Consider the following 13,735-nt stretch of genomic DNA (forward strand, 5'->3'; position numbering starts at 1 on the left):
CATCAGTGTAATTTAAATAATTCTGAAACTCTCTTGGAAACAAGTGACAAAATTATATATTTCTGCATATTTCTATTTAACTGACATATTTCTGTGCAAATTCCATCAAAAAATCAGGTTAGGAACATTTACTGAAAGTGAACTCCTTCACAATGCGAGACCAGACTACATGCTGTATCTGAATGTGTCCAGCCGACTACTGCTTTTATCTATAATAATAAAAGGCAAAGCCCTCACTGACTGACTCACTCACTGACTGACTCACTCATCACTAATTCTCCAACTTCCCGTGTAGGTGGAAGGCTGAAATTTGGCAGGCTCATTCCTTACAGCTTACTTACAAAAGTTAGGCAGGTTTCATTTCGAAATTCAAAGCGTAATGGTCATAACTGGAACATATTTTTTGTCCATACACTGTAATGGAGGAGGCGGAGTCACGTATCGCGTCATCACGCCTCCTACGTAATCACGTGAACTAAAAACAAGGAAGACATTTACAGCACGAGTCACACGCGAGAACGAAGGTAAATGACGTTAATTTTTGACTGTCTTTTAATACTGTGTGAGCATACATATTAACACATGTGCAATTAAACGTGTGCATTTACGGGGTGATTTCTGAGGCTTAAAAGCTCACCTTTTATCAAACGCGGAAGAAAGGTAACTGACGTTGTTCACTGTCTTTTAATACTGTGTAACCATACATATTAACACATGTCCAATTAAACGTGTGCATTTACGGGGTGATTTCTCAGGCTTAAAAGCTCGCCTTTTACTAAAAAGGTAAATGCAAAACTATTTTCAATCAGTTTATTGAAACGCTCCCGTTAAGGATTGCAATAACATATTCGCGAGATAAAACAACGAAGTAGGGGGAAATGGAGGAACAGCCGCAAACAGCGAAGAGCAAAAAATTAATTAAACAATTGAGAACGGAGCGAGTTAAGCATACAAGCATGTTCATAAGGGAAACAAAGCACGGTGTAAAACGTAAGTTTAAATTAAGTTTATAGAAACGCTCCCGCTGCGGATTGCAATAACATATTCGCGAGATAAAACTTTAATGAGAAGACACGAGGTATAAACGAAGCACACGCCGTGGCGCAACGTTAGGGGCAACAGTTTCAACCATTCTATGATCTGCTTCTCGCAACTGAAAGACGGCACATGGCGGATGTTAGCCAACTTGCTGACCGCAACGTTAGGGGCTTCAACTATGCCGCTGACGCCACATCTCAGTGCCAACACTTTGCAGACTGTACTTAAAAGACACGCCCTCCTCACTGGACAGTTAAAAACACCAATCAAACTAACGATGACATCAAGTATTACCCAATCAAAAGTAGGAAAGGAGGCATCTTCATAAAATGCGTGTGGGATGATTTGCATGAGACGCTGCTTTAAAAAAAAAATGATACAAAAAATACGGGATAAATCCCGTCCAGTTTTGATTCAAAATGGGACGCGCAATTTCATTCTCAAACGCGGCACGATTCCGTATTTTAAAGGACGGGTGGCAACCCTACAGTGCCAGGTAACCACCCATACAATCAGATTGTGATTCAGACTAGGAATGCAATGAATGTAATTACCCCGATCTACATACAAGGCGAAAGTCTTGCAACATTCAAAGATGATGGTTTGGGATAATTAGTACTTATTAAGTACAACATTGAACATAAAAGAGCTTATGAAGCCTTGAACCGAAAAAAGCAAGATCGTAAAAAAAAAAAAAGAGGTGGTAATGTCGTTTTACTCGCTGTAGATTTTAGTCAAACATTACCAGTTATTCCACGAGGGAGACCAGCAGATGAACTCAACGCGTGTTTAAAATCCATGCTTCTCCCACGGTCGGTTATATGTCGCGTGTTCTCGGGTAGGTACACCAAAAAATGTATACATTTAAGCATGTAATGGGCAAAGAAAAAATGACGTATACCCGAAGGCACTGCAGTAGTACTCAATGTAACTTTACTTCTTAAATGTTAATGTTTTACTGTTTAATAATTTATACGCTTCTTATATATTGTTCAAATTCTTTTATCAAAATACCAGTGACAGCGCAATGCACGATAACATGGAGTGAATACACCATACGCATCTGCCCACAGCCGCCCTGGTGTGCGCAGATAGGACTTGATTCTAAAATAAAATAAACATAAAAAGAGTAATACATTCATCACCCATAAAGCGGATAGCAGACGTGACGTATTATATGTGTACCACATTTCAAGTCAATACGTGAAACGGTTTGCAACCTACATGTGATTTAAAATCCTGGACAGACCAACGAAAAGCCACGGTAGCAAATTATACAAGAAGATTTTACTGTTTAATAATTTATATTTATATGAAATGTGCTTCTTATATATTACTTCATATTCTCATATGATAATGATGTTAATGTTGTTTATATTGATTTCTATGTTATTGTAACTGCATTTATGTGTGTATATGTATGTATGTATGTATGTATGTATGTGTATATATATATATATATATATATATATATATATATATATATATATATATATAAAAAATATATATATAAAAAAAATATATGTGTATATGTATATATAATATATCTGTATATGTGTGTATATGTGTATATGAATATATATATGACAGCAACACTCATAACAATGACAACACAATTACATTGACAATCATGTTACGTTATTTTTAAAATGTTTCCTTTACTTTTTCATAACCTCTTTAACACACTACTTCTCCGCTGCGAAGCGCGGGTATTTTGCTAGTAGTTCATATAACTTTTACATAGATCCTTCCTAAATTAATTTGGAATTAGCCCGAAAGTGAATGAGCAAGTGTAACCCCCATCAGCTACAGTTCACCCAACAGGATCAGATTTTAAAAATTCTGCTGGTTGCTTTAAATCTTAAAAGTGACATATACCCAAATGCACACATACATCCAAACAGAGTTTATGCTTCAGCAAACACTGCCCCATTTCTCAAAAAAACACAAAAACACGAAAATTTAGACACCATTACCTGAGTAAACAGACAAATATTAACAGTATGGCCTACAAATTATACAAAGTGTCTCAGTATGAAACAGTATACTGTACAGTTCCTTACCAGGAGAATGGACAGGAGCTGAATAGTAATCTGCAGGAGTGCGCCCCTGGCCTATGCAGGATTCCATGTAAGTGGGCATCATCATCCATCGTGGGTCAAAACCAAGAACATGAGGAGGGTAATAGGAGTGCTGATGAGGTGGAGCAGCCCCAGATGATGGATGCCCCTGCTGCTGCCAATGCATCTTGTATACATCCTAAAGAGCAGCATTGGTAAAAACAAGAATACTTCACTTTATATAGCATACTAAACAACAATTTTTCCGTCTCAGGCACACACTTTCATTTCTTTTACTAATTCATGATAAATACCAAAAAACAGTATACTTCATGGTTCCCCAAAACATTCTAAAGGCATTATAAACAATGAAAACACCACTGCAAATACAACAAAATTAGCTATATAATATGACACATGCATTTTAAAAGTAATTCCTGGAATGAGATATGGTGGCAACATTGTTCCATTATATGCTTTCTTGGATAAAAAGATTAAAGTAGCAGCAATATGTTAAAAAAAAAATTCAATTTACCTGTTGTTTTTGAAAGCGTGGAGGGAGGGACTTCAGGTATTTACCACTGTCTGGACTGGGAGATGTTGGCTCTGCGACATGATCTTCACTCTGAAAGTTTGTAGCCGACGTCTCCTCTGAAGGGAGTTCTTGGTTTTTAACATAATGCTCAGCAGAAACTTCAGCTTCTTTTTTTATTTGGGGTTTTGGAAGAGAATAAAAGTGAGTTAGGAAATTACATATCAACATTTCCTATGCCATTAAGAACCCCACATTAATTATACTTCTGTAGCATTAGGACATGTTTGTCAGTCAGCATAACTTGCCCTGTTAAATGTTTAAATATGTCTTTTAAATACATCTCTTCATGTTTGAGTGCCCTACTTAATGTACTCCTGCATTAAATGCAGTTAAAACTAGAAGAAAACAAGCAACTCAACTAGTTTAGAGAACTTTTTGTGAGGCTGTTGTGTAGGGGAGGATATTCAAACAAAGAGAATTTCACCAAAAAGTTAAAGGAAATATTTAAATAAAGATTATCTAACATAGTAAGAGACTTTTTATCCAAGGGGAAACAAAGCTTCTATTAATACATAACTTCAAAAGAGGTTACACAAGCAGTGTTTTTAAATTTACAAGTTAACCAGAATGTGATGAGCTGTACTCTTTGCAAAATGTTTCTACTTAAATAAAAGTATCACCATATTCCTGGTATTTGGAGGTATCTGAAGTCACTAAATATATAAAAACTCCACTCACACAAATTCAACAAATACTATTTTACATATTACTTGCATAGCTTACCTAATAGTAACACACAAAAACAAAATGGTATAAACATCGATAAGTGAACTAATAACCATTAGGGCTAATCACCTTGAGCATAGGAAAGGAGCTACATATATAAAATGTATTATTATGTACCAAGACTTTTTTTTATGCAAAAACAGGAACAGAACAGTGTACTAGCTTACCTTTAGCACTACACTGCCAGCAATCTTGGCTTAACTTGGTGTCTTTGCTTGGAGACAAAGGCTCCTCAGAGGCCTTGCTGTCCATCTCTTTCAGGGTGGTTTCTGGTTTCTGCATTTTGCCAGCCTTACCCAATTTTTCATCAAGTTTCTTCAGTTTTTCAGCACAGGCTGCAAGTCTTTCAGCCCTTGCACGGCGCTCCTCCTCTTCTCGCCTGCGCCGAGCACGTTCTACTGCTTCGGAAAGTTCAGCAGACATGAACTTTGTCCTGGGTGCTTGTCTCTCTTCTTTGTCTTCTACTGACTCCCTTCTGCGGATGCTTACTGGTGGCTTTGAATTAGCCTTGAGCAGAAACATGAAAAATAAAGGGCATAAGTTGGATTAGTCTACAGGTAGTCCATTTTATACACATACATTATAAAAAAAAAAACAAAAAAAAAACTACTAAACCAAAAAATGCAATTCAAACTGCAAGTATTGATTTAGTATATCTTCAAAGGGTTGTGTCTAGGCAGAGGGCAGCAAAGGCTGAACATACTTCACATGGGAATACAGATGTATAAATTTGTGTATACAGCTTTATAAATTACTATCACAAGTACAGAGTACGGTGAAACTTACTTGCATGTGCCAATCGACTGGCGACATGATCATAGATTAGAACTACCTTAACTCAAATATTTAAAGCACTAAGCAGCTCTTCTTTGAGGATTATATAAACCAATTTGACTAACAGACAAAAAAAGTTAAGCAGTTATGGTGAAATAAGATTTTATGATCATTTACTTTGTCTGCATACTAAATTTTCCATTCTATCTTCAAGATGTATTTAGCACAGCCTTTAAAACCATATTTTTGCAATCTACTACAAAGAATTTAGATTTTAGCTTACACTCTTAATTATGGTGGTAGCTTTTTTGTGTTAGCAGATTAAAAAAAATATTCAACATAAAGATTTGCCCCATGACTGCATCAATATTACTGTGTGTGTATATACATACATACATATATACACACACACACACATATACATACACACACACACACACACACACACACACACACACACAGAGTAGACCCCCGCGAAGTTGCGGTTTAGAGATTGCGGCCTCAGTCATTCGCAGATTTTTCCTTAGAACCCATCTAATAAAGGTTAGCGGAAACCACAAATATCCTCCTCAATTTTTATGGCTTTTATCTTGGCAATACTGCACTGTAGAGAGAACAGGAAGCAACTGTATTGGAAAACACAGCTTGGAATGGTGAAAGTAGCCAATAGAATTTGAAACTGCAACTCCCAGCAGTCCCTGCAGTGGCTCTGGGGCTGTTGGGAACAAAGGATGTCAGCACGGCTTTTAAAAAGGGGGCCGGTGACCAAAAGTTAAAAAAAAAAAAAAAAAAAAAAAAGTTTTTGTAATTTGTGTTACAAGTTCCTGTCTGCCTGCCTTTTGTTGGGTTACCTGTACTTGTTCGTTTGGCCTGGATCGTTTCATGCGTCTGGACTGTCTGCCATCTGCCTGTGAACATGAGGACTGTAAGTGGATTCATGGCCATCCTGCAAAGAAAGGAGCGCTCCTGAACCTGTCCATCTGTCTTCACCATTTCAGGAACTAGCGGTAGGACTATCTTTATATTCCCATTCAACATGCGGATCTCTGGACTATTTTCATCATTGCATTTCATCCATTGCCATTTTCACAATTTACTCTGTGTTTTGTTAGTGCTTTGTTGTATTTAATGTGTAATCGCCGTAAGGGGAACAGGGGTGGTATCGTTGTTTTCATTACATTCTTTATTTGCTGTTTGATTACCAGTTTGCTTTGTTTTTTCTCTGTTTGTGAGTACGTGCAGGTCCGGCCAAGGCTGAGTGCGTCCCTGGAATCTCCACCATAAAAATAAATAAATCGCCATCTTCGACGATGTGGATCTTAGCGGCACCGGACTGCTACAGCGTTATTCATTTCTCTTTGCTGCTGATTGACTGCGATGCATTGCCAGCTGAGTGTTCTTCAAAAAAACCCTCTTAAAAAACGCTGACAGACTACCTTCACATTGCTCCCTTACTTACAGCTGCTGTGTCGCATATGATATGCTTCTTGCGCTATGCATACTAAAAACCTGAACAGCAAGTGCCCTTTTTGGCTGATTGCTTTGTTTCTCTCTCCTCTCCCAAACAGCCTCTGCTCCTGTTGCGGATGCCGCTCCCGTTGTGCTCCCCTATGATGATTGCCTATTCTTTTAATTGATAACTAACTGCATACTAAGCTCATTTTACTTCTGAGACATGTTTGTTTGAAGTGTTTGAATAAAATTCCTGTCTCTACAATTTCCTGTGATTCTGTGACCCAAGTGTGACACCCTGCAGCCTGACTGTCTCTGGGATTGAACTGCTGCACTATAGCCTGCCAGCATGAGCGCTTACCTCTGTGTGCTTGCGTGCAGCCAGTTCAAGCGCAGTTGCCTCAGTGATTTCACCCATGGCGTCAGTTACACCTTGTACATATTGTTCCAGTAGCTTTTTTTAAAAATAGTTTTTACAGTTCATTAGCAGTGTGTAAAATGATCAGTGTTTCAGTAATGGTGATGCTCTTTGCATGAAAAAGGTGTTCCATTAAAATTTCACTTTTTCTTTGTGAATTGTGACGTTTACTTAAAGTGCAGCAAAAAAAGTAATTGCTGTCCAGGGATGTATTAACCCCCCAAGTATGTGGCAGTTTAAGAGTTAAAGCCCCAAGATGCCGCCGAAAGACCCTGCACCTTCTAAGGCTTCTGGCAATGAAATCGCGCTTGCATGAATTACAGTACACATAGCGGCAACATCTGTATTTTACATTCTAGCACTGCGGGAGACATAGCAGTACAGTACTGTGCAGTATACGGGTTTGCCTTTACATTCTTTTTTGTAGGTAATGTATTAAGCAGAGTTTGAAGTTTAATTAAAGTGTTTTGGGGGCATATTTAGGGTTTAAACTATAAAAATAGGCATTTTGTTTTTTAAACCACATCCAAAATTCGCAGTTTTGCACAATTCGCGGGTGCTTTAGGAACGTAACCCCCATGAATTTTGGGGGTGTACTATATATAAGTGTGAGAGATATTATATAATTATACACGCAGAGAAAATATTAAAGTCACAGGGACTTGTGAAAAAAATGCTGTGTATCAAAAACTTTTCAAAAATAATGCAATGAATAGTTATGATTAATAAATTCCTAGAATATGTATAATAAAAATAAACCTATGAAATCAGTATCTGTTAAGACCACTCTTTGCCTTTATGGTTGGTCCACTTGCAGGCAGTTTCTGAAGTTAGTTGTGTGGTAGGTTGTTCCAAATCTCTTGCGAGTGCTTGTCCCAGTTAGTTACAAGGCAGACACTGACCGTCTTACTTGCTTTGGGGCTTTTGGAAGTAAACCCTAGGCTAGCATGATCATGTTGAGATCATGGCTCTGTGGGGGCCACACCAGGAGTTGCACAATTTCTGGTTCTCATTTTGCTGCAGACAGGTTGATTTTGGTCACGCGTTTGGGGTCATTGTCAACAGCCTCAAGACGGCATTGCATAACGCATAAGAATCTACCTATACTTCTGTGCAGGGAGATGGCCATCAATTTTGATTAAAAATTTCCAACTTTGTTTGCTAAAATAAAGCACAAAACTGCAAGGAATCTCCAATGTACTTAACTGTTGCCTGCAGACATTCATCCACATACCACTATCCAGCCCTTCGGTGGACAAACTGCTTTCTGTTAAGAGCTAAACGTTTTAATTTTGACTCACTGATCTAGAGTATCTCCTGCCATTATTCTACACTCCAGTCCTTGTTTAATGCTGGCGTTTATTTCCTCCTCAAATGAGTGGCTTTTTGGCCCCAACTCTTCCATAAAGACTACTTCTAACAAAATTTGCCAGAACTGTAGACCAGTGTCCCAGTGATTTCTGCCAGCTCTGCATTAAAAGTGGGTTGCTAGAAATCTTTCGAAGGGGAGGAGGAGGATAGGAACATGCACCGATATAGCACATTGCCAACCCATCACATGACAAATCACCTAAGGAGGTCTGATATACTCCTTGTTTGCTGCACTCCGGTTTCTGTGGCCAACCACTGCATTTCTGATTCTTAATGTGGCCAGTTTGTGCTTCTGCAGAAGAGCTTGGACAGTACTTCTGGAAATACCCATCTGCTATGAAATTTCTGCTTGGGAAAGGTCTTGATGATGCGCGATGAGGACACTGCTTCTTGCATTTTGTTCACTACTCCTTAATGCATTAACACTCAACTGAGGTCTAAAAATGATATTTTGATTATTTACTTTATAGTGATGTACTTATATGTTCCTGTTGGTCAAATATGCACAACATCGGCACACAGCGATTTTATGATTCCACAGGTGTCGCAAATTGTGTATTTATTAAAGTAGTGCGTAAATTAATTTACAAGAAAACTCACAATTAAAACAAGAGATCTGCTGTGCCCTAACTGGACAATAGTACTATCACTGGCACTTACAGGTCTATAGTTATCCTAAACAGTGAACGCAGACAAAGCAAATGAACTGCTAATGCCTAATGTGCTTGAACAGTGAAAGACTAAATTGTCTTGGCTCCAACACAATTTCTCCTCCTTGGTTATTGGGAACCTTCCTGCCAAATGTAGACAAATGACCTTTGTGCCAAAGGGACTTTGAGAAGGATAAAAGGTCAGCAGATTCCTCTCTAATACAACTTCAATGACACTCCCGATTTAAAAAAGAAAACACGCTTTTTGAGGCTTCAAAAGCCCTTACCCACTTACCTGAGGCTCTGGAGAAGCCCAGCTTCCATTTTTCCGTTGTTGCTGTGCCTCTTGATATCGTTGAGGTGCTCTGTTTACACACTGATCATTCCACACAGGATCATCTTCAGACATATCCCTACAGGATGCTCCTTCAGCAGAACTCTGTGAAGTCTGTCGAACTCGACGATATTCCCAGTTGTTCCTTTTTATGAAGTGAATGGAGTAAACTTTTAAAAATGTATAATACATCTCAAACACACAAGTCTATATACTAAAGATGCCTTGCACCAATTCAGCTTTCAGCGGTATACAAGGCCCTCTGTGGCCAAAAAAAATAAAAATAAATCACAGATGATCCAACTTGTTCGCAGAGACTTCTGTGGACAAGGCACCACCGTGACTAGAGAGACTGATAGCTGTAATTCAGCCTTAACAAATTTGAAGGTCTAAATTTTCCAACAATGACCAACCAAGAGAATGGGTCTTTTATGAATCCAAGCAACCACTAGCTCTCTGCACTTTGCTCTGCTTCTATTTCATAGCAGATAAACATTATGCCTAGGATGAGGATGTAACGAAAGGCAGGAAGTTTACCCATTTCTCCTTTCACAAGGATGCTATCACAATGCTTTTAATAACCTAAGTGGGCTTTAAAAGATCTGAGGGTCCACTCCAAGGTTAAACTTGTTGCCAGTGATTAAGCCCAGTCTTGGAAGTCTGATATGCTGCGCTAGTTTTAGAAAGCTTCAGTGCCTAAACTTAGAAAGTTTGCTTTCTTCTGTGAACACATAAAGGAAAGAACAAAGTGTCTTGCTGCAAGATGAGGTAGACAACTGTTAAGGAGCATGGGGTAAAGACAACAAGGTCACTCCACCATAAGCAAAGTCATTCACTCAAGCCTAGGGCAACAACATAACCTGCAGCACTGAACATCATCCTTAAAGTCTTATGTATTATAAAGCTGTTCATCCATGCCAAGATCAGTTGTGGCTTTAATTACCCAATAAACTCAGCAAAGGCCTTGGGTTTTTCATGTATAATTGCCACTGTGTAATAAGACAATGATTTAATGTCATCAGGTAAACTTCTATAGTAGCTTTAATTCGAAAGTAGGGACAACCTGAGTCACAAAATAACAGCTTTATCACACAGAGTTGTGCACTTGAGTTAAGAGTGAGCCATCCAACATCAAGCTAAAACTCTAAAAGTAAGGCGCTACACAAAACAGCTTTTACAAAAATCAAGAAAATCCTGAACACCAGAATGAACAAACAGCACCTTCTTCTTGCTTGTTTTTCTCCAATGCCTGTCTTACTTTTCTATCTTCATACACATTTATATCTATATTACTAACCAAGAATGGTAAACCGGATATGAACGTCTACAACGCGCGTCTCAAACCGCAGAAGCAGGGCAAGCACAGGTTCAAAACAACGCAGGCTCCTACAAATGCAAAAGCTTAAAAAAAAAACGTAGGCACGAAACACATGCAGAGCAAGATACAGAATATGAAAGCAGAAAAAAAAAAACGACAGTGTCAAGACAACCAAAGTAAACATTGCATTAGCGCAAAGAAAGAGAAATACCACACATGCATTTATTGGTTACTTTGCAAAAGAAATTATTGACCGCTGATGATGTGGATTGTTTCGTCTGTGCTGAAATGCTAAACAGAGAAACCAATCCTGAATAATTGGTACACAGTCATGAAACACATCAAACGGACCTCATTTAAAAGATTCAGCACATTGGGACTCGAAAGATACCAAATATTTTATTTCTGAACTTCTGTAAAAACAAGTGAAACTATGAAATACCAACAATTCAAAGACATAAAAAGCAAACGGGGGTTGGCGAGCAAAGCGAGCCGGGGGCAAAGCCCCCTAGTTTTTTATAATCCAGTTTCTTAAAACGTGCCTCAGTAACCTGGACACATGTCTAACAAATGGGGACTCCCCAACTACAGAGAAAGGAAAGACAAATAGAGTGGACATCTTGCCTAGAAACTTAATTATTGACATTGACAAAATCAAAACCAATAATTAACATTGACCAATCAATTTCCCTTCATTCCCACAACACCACATCCACACATGGAGAAAATCAATACAAACCGTAACATCTGCACACATTTGAGCCTTGTAAAAACTAGATTTTTTTAGCAGTAGTTTGATGATTCACTTGGTTTAGAGGAAGTGTTTATTATGCATAAGAAGATGAAGCATAAACAGGTTAAGCTTTTGAACTATTAACATGGCTACAGGGTTACTCTAAGCTATCAGGCTAGATATGTCTTTATTTACCGACAGATCCATGCCAATCTGTGTACTAAAAAACAAACAATACAAAAAAGCAATTCTGAAGGATTCATAGGTCATTTTGGTTTTCATGCTATTTTAGAAGGTATTCTTACAAAGAAATGTGGCAGTGGTAGTTTCACCTACAACAATGCATGCATAATTAATAAACCCTGGGGAAGAGGCACTACTTTAAGACCAATAATAAAATGGTGCAAGCTGGGAAACATCTAGCAAGCAGACTTTAAAATGTGTTCATCCAATATTAAGTTGTGGAGATGTCTTTCAAACGAAAGTCATTTGGTTATAGTGTTATCCTTTCAGTTTACTCTAACAGACTACTTTAAAAGCTCAAGAGGAAACACAGATTTTCACAAATTAAAGTATCAACATGCTCAATGAAAAACTAACCATTTCCTTTCTGCCAAACTGTGATCTTCCTCATCATCACTGAATTTCAGTTTTTCACTATAGTCCACTTCTTCATGTAGACCTAGGGGGGAAAAACAGTGAAATGCCAGCAGACAAACCAAAACACAACACATGCTTTACTCTTAAGTTGAAAGACAAGCTCACATCAAATGTACAATAGGAGACAATAAAAAGAATAAATAGGGTTTATAGGGTAATCTGATACAGTGATCTATGCTGTGGCATAGCACCAACGACCCTTTGAAATGCTAAAATGCTTCACCAAAAATAGGCATGTATGTCCAAGCTTGGCAAATGAAAGATTGATGCTACAATATAAAGAATTTACATACAACAATGGCTTACTGCATATTTAGCAAAACATTTACTCTGTTACTGATGGGTGCTGCAATGGAACGCAATCATAGAACGCAATATTTTGAAGCCTACTTAAGCAACATTAGGTAGAAGGCAGGTCTGCCACATTGACAAAGACCTGGTATGAGTGCAAAATACAGAATTCAAATCTATGAGAGGTTGAGGATTTTAACATTCACATAATCATTTCAGATGCACACGGCTTCCTGTTATTGTATTTTTAATAGAAGTAATTTTGCACAGCTAGCACTTCTGCCTCAAGTTGCATCATCATCTTCAGTTTTTGGAATGCAGATCCACTGACGTAAGCAAAAGGTCTCCAATTACTTTATACAACATCTTTCTATGTGTGTAAAAAACATTATAAATCAATTAATATTGCAGTACAACAGTACAAGAACCAAATTATTTTGACAGGTGACAAACAATCTAAACTATTATGCAAGACACCAGCAATGCAAATGAATGTAACACACTGGAAAATCAAATAACTTTTAGAAGTTTGTTACTGCTATTTACACAGTGAAAATGAAACCTTACACTAGAAACTTTATAAACTATACATTTTACCCTAATTAATACATTAAAATAAAACGTTAAGAACCCCTTCAAAGCCCTGAAATTTTAAAAATTCACATATTCCTAAAAGAAAAACAGAGTCATGTTATTCAAATCAGCATTTTAAGCATTTAACTATTTATGAGCTGCTCAAAATAAAGACACATACAGAGCCTGAGAAGAACATGAAGCTTGAACATTACAGGGAATCAGTAGCAAGCACATATCCTACCAGCCCAGCCATCATCACAGTCATTATCCAAATCATCTAAGTCTTTTAGATCTTCAGGGTTAATGATTGCAGGCCTTGGTGTGCGGTCCCCAAGACGACGAACTGGCCGGGCAGTTCTGGGAGGAGGGCCTCGAGAAAACCTATTTTCCCTTCTTAGCTCGCCACTTTTGAAAAAGACAGGAAAAAAACATTCACAATTTATTAATATCAGGGAAATGTGCATTACTCTAATGGGAATTTTTAAAAAAAAAATTATTTCCTTACTTGACAGGCTCAGATGTATACTGTACTCTGAAAGTTGACCGAGGTTCAAACCGTGCAGGGATAGGTGCAGACGGAGTTCCACGTTCAGAAGACAGTGGTGTTTCAGGAGAATCTTTTGGACACATCTTAATAAAAAGCAAAACACACTTTGTAATATGCTCATGTACACTATTATCACCAAATCTAAATTCCTTGGATTGCAGAGGTATTCAAAAGATGCACATCCACTGAAAA

At 38.0% G+C, this 13,735-nt stretch overlaps 1 protein-coding gene across 7 annotated transcripts in view; it reads right to left on the bottom strand.

The window, feature by feature from the left end:
• Positions 1–13,735, bottom strand: part of prrc2b (proline-rich coiled-coil 2B) — a 78,974-nt gene that overhangs the window by 24,275 nt on the left and 40,964 nt on the right. For all 7 annotated transcript variants that reach the window (XM_051932173.1, XM_051932172.1, XM_051932169.1 and 4 more), the window contains exons 8-14: positions 13,502–13,626; positions 13,238–13,401; positions 12,070–12,151; positions 9,380–9,563; positions 4,587–4,926; positions 3,634–3,800; positions 3,102–3,297 (exon numbers count right to left, since the gene is read on the bottom strand). In XM_051932173.1, coding sequence (XP_051788133.1) covers positions 3,102–3,297; positions 3,634–3,800; positions 4,587–4,926; positions 9,380–9,563; positions 12,070–12,151; positions 13,238–13,401; positions 13,502–13,626 — 1,258 coding nt within the window. The remainder of the gene's footprint in view (positions 1–3,101; positions 3,298–3,633; positions 3,801–4,586; positions 4,927–9,379; positions 9,564–12,069; positions 12,152–13,237; positions 13,402–13,501; positions 13,627–13,735) is intronic.

The sequence above is a fragment of the Erpetoichthys calabaricus genome, chromosome 9 (assembly GCF_900747795.2).
Source record: "Erpetoichthys calabaricus chromosome 9, fErpCal1.3, whole genome shotgun sequence".
NCBI classification, from domain to species: Eukaryota; Metazoa; Chordata; class Cladistia; order Polypteriformes; family Polypteridae; genus Erpetoichthys; species Erpetoichthys calabaricus.